The sequence below is a fragment of the Nansenia antarctica genome, assembly GCF_963989245.1.
Source record: "Nansenia antarctica genome assembly, chromosome: 20".
NCBI classification, from domain to species: Eukaryota; Metazoa; Chordata; class Actinopteri; order Argentiniformes; family Microstomatidae; genus Nansenia; species Nansenia antarctica.
The window spans coordinates 4739820-4753519 of record NC_137693.1 but is presented as its reverse complement, the minus strand read 5'-3'; the positions used below and the strand labels follow the sequence as shown (position 1 = coordinate 4753519).

Genomic DNA, 13700 nt, shown 5'->3' with positions numbered 1-13700 from the left:
CAGCTAGTCTGCCTGGCGATCTCCTCTGGGGCTGCCGGCCACGGGGTCGTGCGGCGGATCCTACGCAATAGGCAGGGGATAATTGGATGCTAGGTTGGGTGCAATTGGATACCAAATTGGGTGAAAAAGGGATACAATCAGAAAGAAAAAAAAGAAAGAAAAAAAAAGGCGTCTGCTAAATGTAATGTAATGTCTTTCTCTCTCTCTTTCACCCTCCAAAGAGTCTCCAACTCATCTATCTATTTTGTGATTTGGGTTTCCTATAACAGGTGACAACAGGGATGTAGACCAATAACCAATAACAACCAATAACCACATCTATAGGTTATCTCCCAGATGGTCAATAAAGACCATTCATTCATCATGTTACCCCAGTGACTACATCAGCATTCTCTTTGTTTACCTATTCACCAACTATACTGATTACACAAATGATTATACCGATGTAGTACAGCCCCTTCCTACCTGCAAGCAATGGTCACCCCCCAAACACCAGCCCACTCACTCCGCTCTTTCACCTCTGCTGGCCGACTGGCACCACCGCCTCTACACGGATGCGGCAGCTACCCGGTCATAACTCTTTACTGTCCTGGCCCCCTGCTGGTGGAACGAGCTTCCCACGGCTGTCAGGACTGCAGAATCACTCCCCATCTTCCGCCATAGTCTGAAGACCCATCTCTTCAGGCTACACCTTAACCGTGCCTCCTGAGACATCTACTTCCCCTCTACAGTTGTAAAGAAAAATAAATAAATAAAAAGATTTTTAAAAATACATTTAAAAAATGTATCTTCTAGCATTACGACTGCCAATGGCCCCTGGCCTGAGCATAGATGACTTTTTCCTGCTATGACTGGTGGATAGATGATTCACTTACGTCAAATATTTGTTGTAAGTCACTTTGGATAAAGGCGTCTGCATTCACTTACGTCAAATATTTGTTGTAAGTCACTTTGGATAAAGGCGTCTGCTAAATGCCAAACATTTAAATGTAATGTAATGTAGTAAGTAATAACGTCTGGGTTGATTGGTACTATTGTAAAATACCACACCTACTCCATGACAATACACAGAGATGATACTCTGCTGTGGTCCACTCTGGGACCATGTACAACTATTGTCATGCACTACTCCATATTGACCTTTCCCTCTCACATGGCTGTGACCACAGGGTTAATCGGTGCTCTTACACAACAGCAGCTATTGATCTAGAGAGGCAGACAGAACCAATACTGGAAGTGTGGTGGCAACAGTTGTGGTGTGTGTGTGTGTGTGTGTGTGTGAATGTGTGTGTGTGTGTGCATTTGTCAGAGAGAGAGGGAGAAAGAGAGAGATAAATAGAGACATTCACATGCTATAAATGATCTTCGGCGTATGGGTAGTTGTTTTCCTCTCCACTCCACCAGGCTCGGGGCCGAGGGGCTACCCTTTTACCACCCTGAGACCTGGTTGAGGGGCTCACCCGGGCTATATTTCTGGACACCCCTCCAGAAGCCACGTCATCGTCTCGTCATCTAATACCGACAGACCATGCATCCCGTTGGGTGGGTGGTACACCGGGCAAGCCAGGATAACATGGTCTGCGGTTTGGTCCTCTGCGCCACACTCGCACAACGCATTTGGGGCCAAGCCCCATCTGTGCATTGATGAGCGGAAACGCTAAATGGGGTCTCCAAAGCTAGTGAACTCTAAGCTCACAACAAGTGGAAAACCTTGTGCGAACTGCGAATCACCAAGCGAATAGAGAGCATTCAGCATCCGTGCATGTTGATGTGGCGTGGCAAACACCTTCTCGTGGTGCCCCCCGTAAGTAGCTAATGACTGCCGGGCGGGTGTTCGGCAGCAGCCGGGGGAGAGGTCTGCTTACCTCGAACCCAGAATACTGCAGCTGAACACCGAAGGACTAATAAATGATGATAATGATAAGGTATTACATATCTTTTACATATCTATTACATAGGGTATTACAGATCTTCTGATATTGTGAATCCTGTTTGCCTCATCTGCCCCTGCTTGAACAGACACCACACATCTGACCCTAAAGCAGTCCCCACAGACATCCAGCCCTCAGCAACATCTGTAGGATTTACAGAGCAGTGAGCTGGCTTTCTCAACTAAGGACCACCCCAGCCTGTCTGCCACTGGAATCAGGTAGACTCTACCGATATACACTACAGATATACAGAGAATATGGGACTGTTCATCATGTTGTTTCCAAATGGTCCATGACAATAACAGGTTTGCATTTCAGCTAGTGATAAACTTAGAATTATGGAACAAGGATAGTATATCAATAAATACCAGGATGAAAGAAAACTAGCTGAGAGGTTGGCTTTGGGAAATTCCCTTTCAGATTCTGTGTGGGACTAGTTATGGAACAAGGAGCATTCAGGCCCGTTTAAAGAGGTATTGTTGTGTCAATACTTCTCTCTGGTGGACAAGAGAGGAAGCACAAACTGGCAGTACAGACAGACACACACACACACACACACACACACACACACATCACAATACATTACATCAGCATGACCGCAATTCAAAGAGCAATATTTTAAACCTCAACATGCAAAATGTGAAGTCAGTTTAATTCCTCTGATTCTATGTTATTTACAGTGTCTGAGAGTTCTGTGTAGGATTGCCCTCTAGCCCCACCCTGTGACCCTGACCTTGACTGTTTCTACCAGTTTTACTGCCTCTACTACATTAAACGTATCCCTCCTCCTCTCCCTCTCCTTCCCACCATACTCCACATTTACTGACACCCAGATACTTGCTGCTGAATCAAACCCTAGCCCTTACCCCCAAGTCACACCTGTACAACTGAGAGGGTTGATGGATATAAACCATAACATTATACAGCTCAAACTTGCCGTCTGACAGGCTGAGGGGTACTGCTGCCATATCTAACCAATCCTGTCAGATCTACAGGCGAGGAAGAACTTTATCTTTCTACTTCAGTGGTGATGTCTAGCACATACAGTAGTACAGTATGCAAAACTAGAATGTACTGACTAACTGTACGAGATGATTTACAGGCATACAGGCTACTTATAATGAATTCTGTACAGAATGACAGCAGGACCAAGAGCAGAAAGCCAAACCTACTCAAGCAAGGTATAATATATTAACATTTCTGAAAACAAATGTAATCTTCCTTTCCTTAAACACCCTTTTTTCCCCACTCCTTAAGAATGTTTAGTGCCACAATAATGTATGACGGTGAATTTCTGTTCTTTCCTATGTTTGCACAACTCTGAGTGTCACTATAAAAGTGTGTGTGTGTGTGTGTGTGTGTGTGTGTGTGTGTGTGTGTGTGTGTGTGTGCGTGTGTGAGTGTGTGTGTGTGTGTATGTACAGGAAGTAAAAGAAAGACAGAGGTGGGGAAGAGACAGAAACTAAGAGAGGGGTAGGGTGAGTGGGATTGTGTTAAAGGCTATAAACTCCCTGCTTTTGCTGAGGCATATATAAAGCCTGTACAGAGCTCAGTCAGACCTTTACAACCTCCACTTCTCACACTAGGAACAAGAGGAAAAACCACCAGGGAACCACTGGAGAACCACTGGAGATTGACAGAAGGATAAGATGATGTTGATGTTGACAGCCAGTCTGCTTCAGCTGGTGCTCTACTGTTCCGGCCGGACCACAGGTGAGTGCTTATGTTATAGAATAGGAGTATCCCAACTAGGGGTGGGCATCGACGATCGATAATTGATCGATAATTGATCGATAAGGATCTTGGTCGATCACAAAATAAAACATTTGGTCGATCACAAAAAGATTTTTTTTTTTTTTTTTTTTTTTTGTGATCGACCAAATGTTTTATTTTGTGATCGACCAAGATCCTTATCGATCAATTATCGATCGTCGATGCCCACCCCTAATCCGAACCGACACAGCCCTTTGGGTTGCCTGAGTAACTGACAAACTCTACCTGGTTTAGGATACGGCTCCGTAGTGATGGGATGTACATAATCTGCTTACCTTGATCACAGAAAAAAAACCATTGTGGACATACTAGTTCTACCTTTACGATAATAACCATCGCCTTTATTCCGTCTGTGATGTAAGTTTCAGAATGAGTACTAGTAGTCTGGAAGAAGGTGAGATATATTCACTATCATAATTTTGCCATTTAGCAGACGCTTTTAATCCAAAGCGATTTATAATTACGAATTACATGAAGGGAATTACAGGGGCATTCCCCCCTGGAGTAACTGAGGGCTAAGTGCCTTACTCAAGGGCACACTAGTAGTGGTGTGGTTTCAGGTGGGATTTGAACTCACAACCTTCACGATCACAAGTCCAACTCACTATCCACTAGACCACCTCTACCCCCCCTATCATACACAAACATCTTTCTCGGTTCCCCAGGTCTGGTGGTTCAGTCAGAACCAGCAGTGAGTGCCGAGGGGTTTGTTCAGACAGAGCTGAAGAGGACCGTGTCTCTGACCTGCCTGTCAGGGGGGGGGTCCCTGCCCGGGGACGAGCTGATCTGGCTGAGGAACGGGGCTGCGGTCAGCTTGAAGGAGGGCAACAGACTGGGCCGCAGTAGCCTCTGTCTGAACGTAACCCGCGAAGACCAGGCCGCCGTCTTTACCTGCCATTTGAAGAGTGAGGCCAGTGTCAACGACTCGGTCACGCTGGAGGTCACCTGTGAGTCACCTCTGACCTGTGAACTGGGAGCAGGGGGGGGGGGGGGGGGGGGATGGGACATTTAAACTCCAATCTCGCTTATGTCACTCTGTTTCTTAGTTGGTTGTGCTCATCGTAGAACTTAGTATAGAGCAGAAGATCCCAAACCCTTCTCACCTTCACCTTTACCCTGTGAACTCAGATGCCCCAGTGCCTTCTGGGATGGAGGAGGTGACCGTGGAGGAGGAGGCGGAGCTGCAGTTGCAGTGTGAAGTCCAGGCCAACCCTCCACTCTCTGTGTCATGGGAAAAGAACGGAGCACCCGTCGACCTTTTTACGGACGCCGTCATTGTGACCAATGACGGATATACAACACGACTCTTAGTTGGTCGAGTGGAGAGGGGCGTCCATCAGGCCGAGTACCGCTGTGTGACAACATCGCTCGTCTATGGAGAAAGCAGCAAGTTATTCCAGGTCACTGTCACAGGTCAGTGCACCACCAAACTCCCAGACTATATCTTATATACAGTATATATATATATATATATATATATATATATATATATATATATATATATATATATATATATATAATATACATGGCCTACTCTCCATCTGCATAAAGCTAGATTTAAGCAATTTCCAGATTTGTGTATGCATCAGAACACTGCAGCAACGACTATAACTAATTCCCACTACCCTCCTTCACCCCGACCCTCCACCCACCCTTCCCTCTCCCTCAATCTCCTCCCAATCTCCTTTCCCTGTCTCCCAATCCTCCACTCCTCCTACCCCCTCTCCTCACATCGTCTCATTCCACTCCTCCCATTCCTCCATCTCTGTTTCCTCCCCTCCTCTCTTCCTCCATTTCCACCTCACTCCTCACCTCCCTCCTTCCCCTCTGTAGATAAGACTCTGAAGTTCCCTCTGATGCCCATGATAGCAGGACTGGTGGTTGTGTTCTGCACCATCCTGCTCGCCGTTGTCGCCCGCCGTCAGAAGATCATAGAGGTATCACAAACACACACACACACACACACACACACACACACACACACACACACACACACACCCATGGGTAGTGCCATTTAGACGATAAACTCTCACTGTTTCTTCAAGGTCTATGTCAAGGTCAAGGATACACATAGAGGTATCACAAACAAACACACACACACACACACACACACACACACACACACACACGTCAACCTGTCATCATGTTGAGTCATGTCATCATGTTTTGGTGTGTTCTGCCACAATAAAATGACCTTAATTGTAAGTATCTAAATCGTTTGCAACAGAGTCACAGTATTCTGTTTCCTGTTTGCAGTGCTGCAAGTAGAAGCCTTCCCTCTGAGCCCGTCTATGCTTCGGACCACTACCAGTGAGCGCGGAGAAAGCGGTCCTAGAGTTGCTCTATTTGACAGAATCGGTCAAACAAAACAATCGGTGAGCGTGCATTTTCCTTCCGTGCACCAACTCTCTGGAACCGTCTTCCACTGGACATCAGACAGGCAGAATCAGTGAAAGTGTTCAAAACTAAGTTAAAGACCCACCTGTTTTCTGTTGTCTATTTGTCATAACCTGTGTATTTGTGTTGTGAAATGATGTGTGTTTTTAAATTGAAATAGTTGTTTTTAAATTGTTTTAAACTGTTGCTTACCTATTGTAAAGCACTTTGATACAAATAAATAAATAAAGTTAAAGTTAAAGAATGAAACTCAGAATGAGTGTGTCTACACTGATGTACTCCTAAATAGGTTTTTAGGACACACTGTGTCTATCATTTCATTGATGTGAAAGGCTTTTCATTCACATTCATTGAGTAAAGATATACTTAGAACCTACTGGTCGTTCCTTTGTTGCCTGGTTTGTGGTGTTTTACCTTGATGGTTTTTATGATCAACATCCAGCTTTGAGACCCATTTCCAGCTTTATCTGACACGTGGTTTTGTTACATGGTGATGGGTTCCAAGCCCTCGTCAGTGGAGAAACACCAGTGTGTGTAAGATACACTGCACTGATAACTGATCCTTCAGTTAGTTGACTCACCTGAAACAGGCACTCTTCAAGCTCTATACTTGAAGTATATTTGACCAACTTTGTGAATATGTCTACCACACATTCAACAACAAGAAACTGAGATACGGTGTATGTTTGAAATAGTTTGAAAAGAAGATAGAGCATCTTAGAGCACTTGAGGTGGAGTGTCTTCCCATCCCCAGTGAACTTTAACCTTCGAGTCAGTTCAGTGTGTTCTTCTCCTCATACCAGCCACTGCACATTAAAATGGTGTTACACATTTACTGTCACTGAGCCAAAGGGTTGGACACAAAACACACACACGCGCACGCACGCACGCACACACACACACACACACACACACACACACACACACACACACACACACACACACACACACACACACACACACACACACACACACACACACACACACACATGGGTAGTGCCATTTAGACGATAAGCTCTGTTTCTTCAATGTCAAGGTCAAGGATCCACTCAGTGAGAAAATCCAATAAAAGAGCAACATTTAATGGTTTCACATAAACATATTTTGTGACCAAACCGTATCAGTACGATAATAAAAAGCAAAGTTACAGCATGTGTTAAGTGCTGATGAGACACACACCCATAACAGATGCTTGGTACTAGGATTACATGAATACAGTATACATCAGTCAACTGAATGACTTTCCTCCGTTTCTAATATGTTTACAGTACAACAGCTCCACTGTCTTTGTCCATTGGAGCGCATTGGAATACGAGGTAGGGAACACGGGTACAATTCCATTTCAAAACCCTATCCCCTTTTCTTGGCTCCTTCCCGTTCGCAATTCACGAGTGAGAAGTGAGAACAGATTAGGTGGGGAGCAACCAAGACTTCACTTTAGCCCGGCTACCACATTCCGCGTTCACTTGTCCATCATTCGCTTTAGAATGAAAACAGGGAACATGGAAGCGGTACGGGAACAGTGGAGAGGCTAGGGACTGAAATGGAACTGCGCAGGGAATTCCGACCGACCAATCACACCGCCCCGAATTCCGACCGACCAATCACACCGCCCCGGTGTGGGGTGTGGTCGCGACTCTCCAGCGCTCCACCGCCAAATTCAAACAGAGAAAGAAAGGAGATAGGAGACGTTCGGATTACCGCTAGCGACAAGAGAGGAACGTTACAGGAAAATCTAAGGTCAGTTAATTTAATTTAATTGACAGTTTTATTCTATGTAAGTAATCACGACACCTCTGCTTAGCTGGGAAGTTTTCATTTCAACGCTGAGATTCACGCAATTACAGAGTTTAGTTGGAAACCTAACTGTTATAGCTGACCATGGGCATGCCATCGTCCGAGTGTGTCCAGCAATCACATGTATAGCTATTAGTGTGATGAACCGGAGTTTAGGCTGCTCCTATCAAAGTTCAGAATAAGAGGCCGACTTTTATGTTTATTAACTACTAACTCTAACTGAGATCACATAGCTCTGGTGTTGTTTGTTGTGTTTAAGCGAACGCGTTGCATTCCACAGAGCGTGACAAATTGTAAACAACGTCTTTTGTTCTGCACTTAACAACTCTTCACTGTCTTTGTGAGCGAAGTTCCATATCCGACACGTGATTTTCTCAAGCGTAACTTCGAGCTACATGTTTTTGACCACGTTTTGTTACAGGGTATCCGCGGTGTCTTGAAAAGTATTAAAAGTTGATAAATCAATTTAGGGAAAATCAAGACCCTTAATAAGTATTAAAAAGTCTTATCACGATTTTATGAGGTCTTGAATTTTGTTGGTATTTTTCTGAATTAGACTCTGTCCAAAGAGTTTGAGTCCTAAAAACGTTTAGTAAAAGTTCGTGAATTTATTAGTTTGATTAAAAAACAAAGATGAACCGGAAATTGTGTTGTATGATAGTGGTCTAGTCTATTGCAAACTAAAACTGTTAAGTTAAAGGTGTCACTGATGTCAACGGTTACAGCTCCAAGTGGTGGTGAGGTCTGGAAAAATATTGACAAGGTCTTTAAAAAGTCTTAGAAAGTTATTAAATTAACCCCAAGATTCCTGTATATACCCTGTGTTAGGCTCAGCATGAATTCCTTGATGATGACCGGAGTCAGCGCGGCCGTGGCGGGGGTCTGGCGGGCACACACCGTCTTGGAGGAGTCTGACGGGGCAGAGAGTTCCCCCGAAGCCCCTGACCGCTTTCGCAAGCTCCGCTCCTCCTCCTCGCTCAACTCCCTGCGGATGTCCCTACGGAAGCGCCTTCCACTGCGGTCAGTCCAGAGCAACTCGCTCCCCGAAAACCCCACCTGGGAGAGCATGCAGGCCGGGCAGAAGACCAGCACCTACCGCCAGCTCACACGCAGCGCCAGGAACTCTCTCGGGGGAGTGTACCAGGTGTGGTGAAATTAACAGCTACCTTGAGTCAAAGAAGTCTGTTCCAGACTGACTTCTATCTTCCTTGCTTTCTACCGTCCTCTCTCTTCCCCTCTTCATTCCCTCTCTCACATCTTATGTCCCTGCTCTCTCTCCGCTCTGCCATCATACCCCCATACATCCCTCTCTCTGTCCTCACTACACTTTCCCCCCCCCCTCTTGTTCTCTTTCAGAAGCTGCAGAGGAGCTGTACCTCTGTGCGTGAGGAGTGTTTGGTAGCCACACCCGGTCGTGTGTGTAAGGGGGGAGAGAACGCCGGGGCAAACCCCCGTACTCCGAAACGCACCCCCGTCCGACGCACCACCCTCATTGCCACAGCAACGCCGACGCGTACCCCCAAACCATCGGCCACGCCCAAACGCACCCCGGGCTCCTCCAGGCGTACCCCTAGGAAGAGGGGGACCCCTGAGGCAGATGTGCGGGGGGTGAGGACTGGGGGAGGCAGGAGGCAGCTGGTACGCATGGCAGCACTACGGAGTCCATTTGCCTCCCCCAACACTCAGAGCCAGAGACGGTGGGTCCCACGCACACACACAGAGCCACATCACACACATCGTGACGTTAGAATTATAAGGTTCTATCTCCATTTTTGTCAAAATTTTGTTTTTTACATAATCTGATCCATTAGGTGTTTATTGATGCCTGTGTGGTGTTATTTAAAAAATGCTGACATTTTTTTGTGTGTAATTCATAAAATACAAAGGTTCCATCTCACAAAACATAATGGAATGTAAAAACGTTGACCCTCAATATCTCTGAACTACCCTAAACGGAGATAGAACCTTATAATTCTAAACGGAGATAGAACCTTATAATTCTAAGCTCACGACATGCTGATACACACACAGAGCCACATCACACATGCTGATACACACACACACACACACACACACCAGACTAGAGACTGTCTTCTATGTTGTTCAGGTTAGAGCTAACGCGTTATCTATCAGTACTGATTGTGTGCCGTCTATGAAAATAGATTGGCTGGTCCACAGCAACAGTGGATTTGATTGATGGGGGGGCCGGGGGGGACTACTGTGTTCTGATTGGTCCTCTCTCTGCTCTAACAGGATGTTTGACCGGGACCTGGACTGTGTGTCCAGTGGACTCAGGAAACTCAAGAACCTCTCCCACGCCTTCGATGACGTCATTGGGAGAGATGACCGGTGAGTATTTTATGGCCCCGTTTAGAAACGACTGACAAATCTCGAGATGTTACCAAAATGACTGTTACTCACCAAATATGTTACGCTAACTCACGTTATCTATAATGCCAGTCATATTTGATTATACACTATATGGACAAAAGTATGTGGACACAATTATCGTCTGGGGCTGTTTTGATGGTTTGGGCTAGGCCCCTTAGTTCCAGTGAAGGGAAAGCGTAATGCTACAGCAGTTTCAGCATGACAATGCCATCATACACAAAGGGAGATCCATAATGACATGGTTTGCCGAGTTTGGTCTGGGAGAACTTGACTGGCCTGCACACAGAGCTCTGACCTCAACCCCACCGAAGACCGTTGGGATGAATTGGAATGCCGACTGCGAGCCAGTCCTTCCCGCCCAACATCAGTGCCCGACCTCATTAATGCTCTTGTGGCTGAATGGGAGCAAATCAACCATATTGTAAAATCTAGTAGAAAGTCTTCCCAGAAGAGTGGAAGCTGTTATAGCAGCAAAGGTGGGACCAACTCCATATTAGGTAATGTCCATGGTTTTGGAATGAGTTCAACAAGCACGTAATGTGTGATGTTCGGGTGTCCCAATACTTTTGTCCATATAGTGTATAATTAAAACCTGTTTCTACAATGGCAGTTGAAAGTTTGTGATACTTACTCTTGGATTCTTGAAAGAGTGTACATGCCGTCATAAACGGCAGCATTCCAAATATGTTTCTATTTTAGCGCTGTGTCAAGCATTTAAAATATTACAGCAGTTTTTTGGTAATATCTCTGTTTTTTGTATTAAGTCTGTGTCTGGGCACTCAGTGTGAAGGGTTTGGTGTGTTTTGAGCGCGTAACAGGCCAAACAAGGGTGCTACACATTGCTTCTTCTTGTTGATCCAGCCTATCCCGCAAAGTTATGAGGGTATTTCCTGTTTTGGGACGCATGAGGAGGGGTTCTGTTTTAACGGTTGACCCCCCTCCCTGCTCTGTCTCCAAACCCCCTTGCAGCCAACACACACACATTCCTTCCCGCCCAGACTTTCAAACTGGGTCTGTATTTGGATGAGGAGGGAGGAAGGGGAGACTTAAGATTTGAGTGCAGGGGCGTGAAGCCAGATGAAAACCACATGAGAATGTGGCTGTGCGGCCTGGGACATGTGATGTTGACATTTGAAATTGTTGCAAGTTGAAACGTGATATCACAACTGACCCAGATAAAGGCGCGGTATATTGTGTGACTGTGTGCTGTTGTAGTGAGAGAGAAAGAAAGAGTTGACAATGGGGAGTGAAGGGAGTCGTTGACTGCTATCTGTGTGAATTCCACCCATTCCTCCCCTCTGTGCCCCTCGGCAACCTTGAATGAATGAATGAATGAATGAATGAATGGTCTTTATTGTCATTGCTATAGTACAGGTACCATACAACGAAATTTGGGAGGGGGGGCTCCCCTGGTGCTAGGAAAGAAAAAAAAAAAGAAGGGAAAGGAGCTGGTTTACATAAATAAAGGCTATGTACACTATCCACTATACTATACTGTACAGATAAAACACTGTGCTGTACTCTATGCTATGCTATACCTATTCTAACATTTCCTATTTCTCTGCAACCTTATGTACCCTAGGGTTGTCATATTGCACATAGTGTTATTGCACATTCATTTAAAGTGTCGCAGTTTGCAGGTTTGAAATGTACACATTTGTGCCTCAGCACTACACCTGATTTTTCAATCCAGCAGCTGCCATCAATCCGTCCAGACTGTCCAGGGCCTTGAGGCACTCAATGCAAGTTTCGGGATAAGACTGACTGCAGCAGGAACTATAGCTTTAAGAAAGAAAGAAAAAAAGACAGACATTGAAAATGTAACCTTGTTGTTTTCCTCCTTCAGCAGAAAGTTCAGCTACTCCTTAATCACAGAGTAGAGATGAAGGTAAAGTTACATGCTGAGCTTCGTGTTAACTGTCTCTAACCCACTACAGGAGGTGTGCGTGTGCGTGCGTGTGTTGCATGGCGTTGCATGGCCTACCCATGACCAACAAGATATCATTGCTAAAGTCTGCTCATGTCAGTTTCCAGTTATTACGTCAGATAACTCTCTTGTGTGACCAGTGAATCGTTTGCATTGTTTGACCAAACAAAGGCTACCCTAAGCCAGTGAACCAATCATCTCTCTCCCCTCCCCCCCCCTCAACTCTCTCTCCTAAATCCCATCCCTCATTACTACACCCGATCTTCCTCCTTCCCCTCGACTTCTTTCTCCTATTCCTGACCATCTGTTCCATCTTTATCTTCATTTCCATAACCCTGTCCCCTGTCATAACCCTGTCCCCTGTCATAACCCTGTCCCCCGTCTCTCCTCCCTCATTGTCCTCCTCCCCACCATACAGTCATGTGAAAAAACGAGGACACCCTATGAAATATTGAGTTGTTTTTTTTACGAAATACGGACATATCAATATTTGATCTCCTTCCAAACAATAGCTATAGATAAAGGAGATGTAATTGAACCAAAACACTGCAAATTTAATTTTGTTATTGTTTATATAACGCAAAATGAACAAAGATGCCAATTCCTACTGAGGAAAAAGTTAGGACTCCCTGTGCCCTTAGGCTGAAATAACCTCAATTATAACTGTCTACTAGTCTCTGACGTCGACTTCGAACAAAGTTTTTCCCACTCTTAAAGCAACTCTTAAGCTGTGTGATGTTTGAGGGGTGTCTTGCATGCACAGCCTGTTTCAAAAAACCCCCACAGCATCTCAGTGTACTGCCACTCTCCTGTACTGCCTTCTCACTCTCCCTTTACCCTTCCGTCTCCTGTCTCTTCCCCCACCCCAGGTCCAATGCAGCGGAGCGTTACGGGGCAGTGATGAGGAGGAGGTTGGACCCCAGCGGTAAACTCAGCCGTTCTGCTCTCACACGCCGAGCCAGAAATCTCACTCACACGCTGGGCGGATGGACACACACCGCCGTCAGCAGCATCCGCAAACCCAACTGAGCCGTGCGTGTGCGTGTGTGTGTGTGCGTGTGTGTGTGCGTGTGTGTGTGTGTGTGTGTGTGTGCGTGTGCGAGAGCGAGAGTGAGAGAGTGTGTGAGAGAGACACCAATCCTCCTGGTACATTGTATGCCAGTGAGGAGCCTTCAACCTCTGTTACAGTTCCTTTATTTACTGTGTATGTTTATTCACTGTGTATGTTTATGTACTGTGTGTATGTTTAAGTACGTACATACTGTAAGACAGGGCTGCTCAATGTACATGCCAGCCTGCCTCTAACTAATGTTTGTGTGGAGTACATGAGACCAATGTCTTAGCTGCTCTTTCTCCTGTGTGTGCACCTGTCTCAAGGTAGCAGTCTTCTCTGTTTTAGCTACTACACAGAGAGATGTGTAGGTGTGAGTACTATAGTCTGTCCTAGCTGCTACAAATGAGTGACCAGCCCTGGTCACAGATTG

General features: G+C 45.6%; 2 protein-coding genes and 1 long non-coding RNA gene across 3 annotated transcripts; all 3 read left to right on the top strand.

The window, feature by feature from the left end:
- Positions 1–2017: 2017 nt before the first annotated feature.
- On the top strand, positions 2018–3632 carry LOC308174315. Its single transcript, XR_013937920.1, has 3 exons — positions 2018–2149; positions 3034–3112; positions 3518–3632. It is a non-coding gene; the product is annotated as an uncharacterized lncRNA (long non-coding RNA).
- A 441-nt stretch (positions 3633–4073) lies between these two features.
- Positions 4074–6189, top strand: tmigd1 (transmembrane and immunoglobulin domain containing 1; the record flags this gene model as incomplete). The annotated part of the gene is made up of 5 exons (XM_080549993.1): positions 4074–4098; positions 4370–4651; positions 4833–5117; positions 5538–5641; positions 5961–6189. 5 exons carry the CDS (start codon positions 4074–4076, stop codon positions 5970–5972), a joined length of 708 nt encoding a protein of 235 aa, XP_080406119.1. The 3' UTR covers positions 5973–6189.
- Positions 6190–7833: 1644 nt separating this feature from the next.
- pimreg (PICALM interacting mitotic regulator) lies at positions 7834–13153 on the top strand. Its single transcript, XM_080549992.1, has 6 exons — positions 7834–7841; positions 8727–9042; positions 9255–9595; positions 10152–10247; positions 12136–12177; positions 13086–13153. The coding sequence occupies exons 2-5, from the start codon at positions 8734–8736 to the stop codon at positions 12167–12169; spliced, it is 780 nt and encodes a 259-aa protein (XP_080406118.1). The 5' UTR covers positions 7834–7841; positions 8727–8733; the 3' UTR covers positions 12170–12177; positions 13086–13153.
- Positions 13154–13700: the final 547 nt, after the last annotated feature.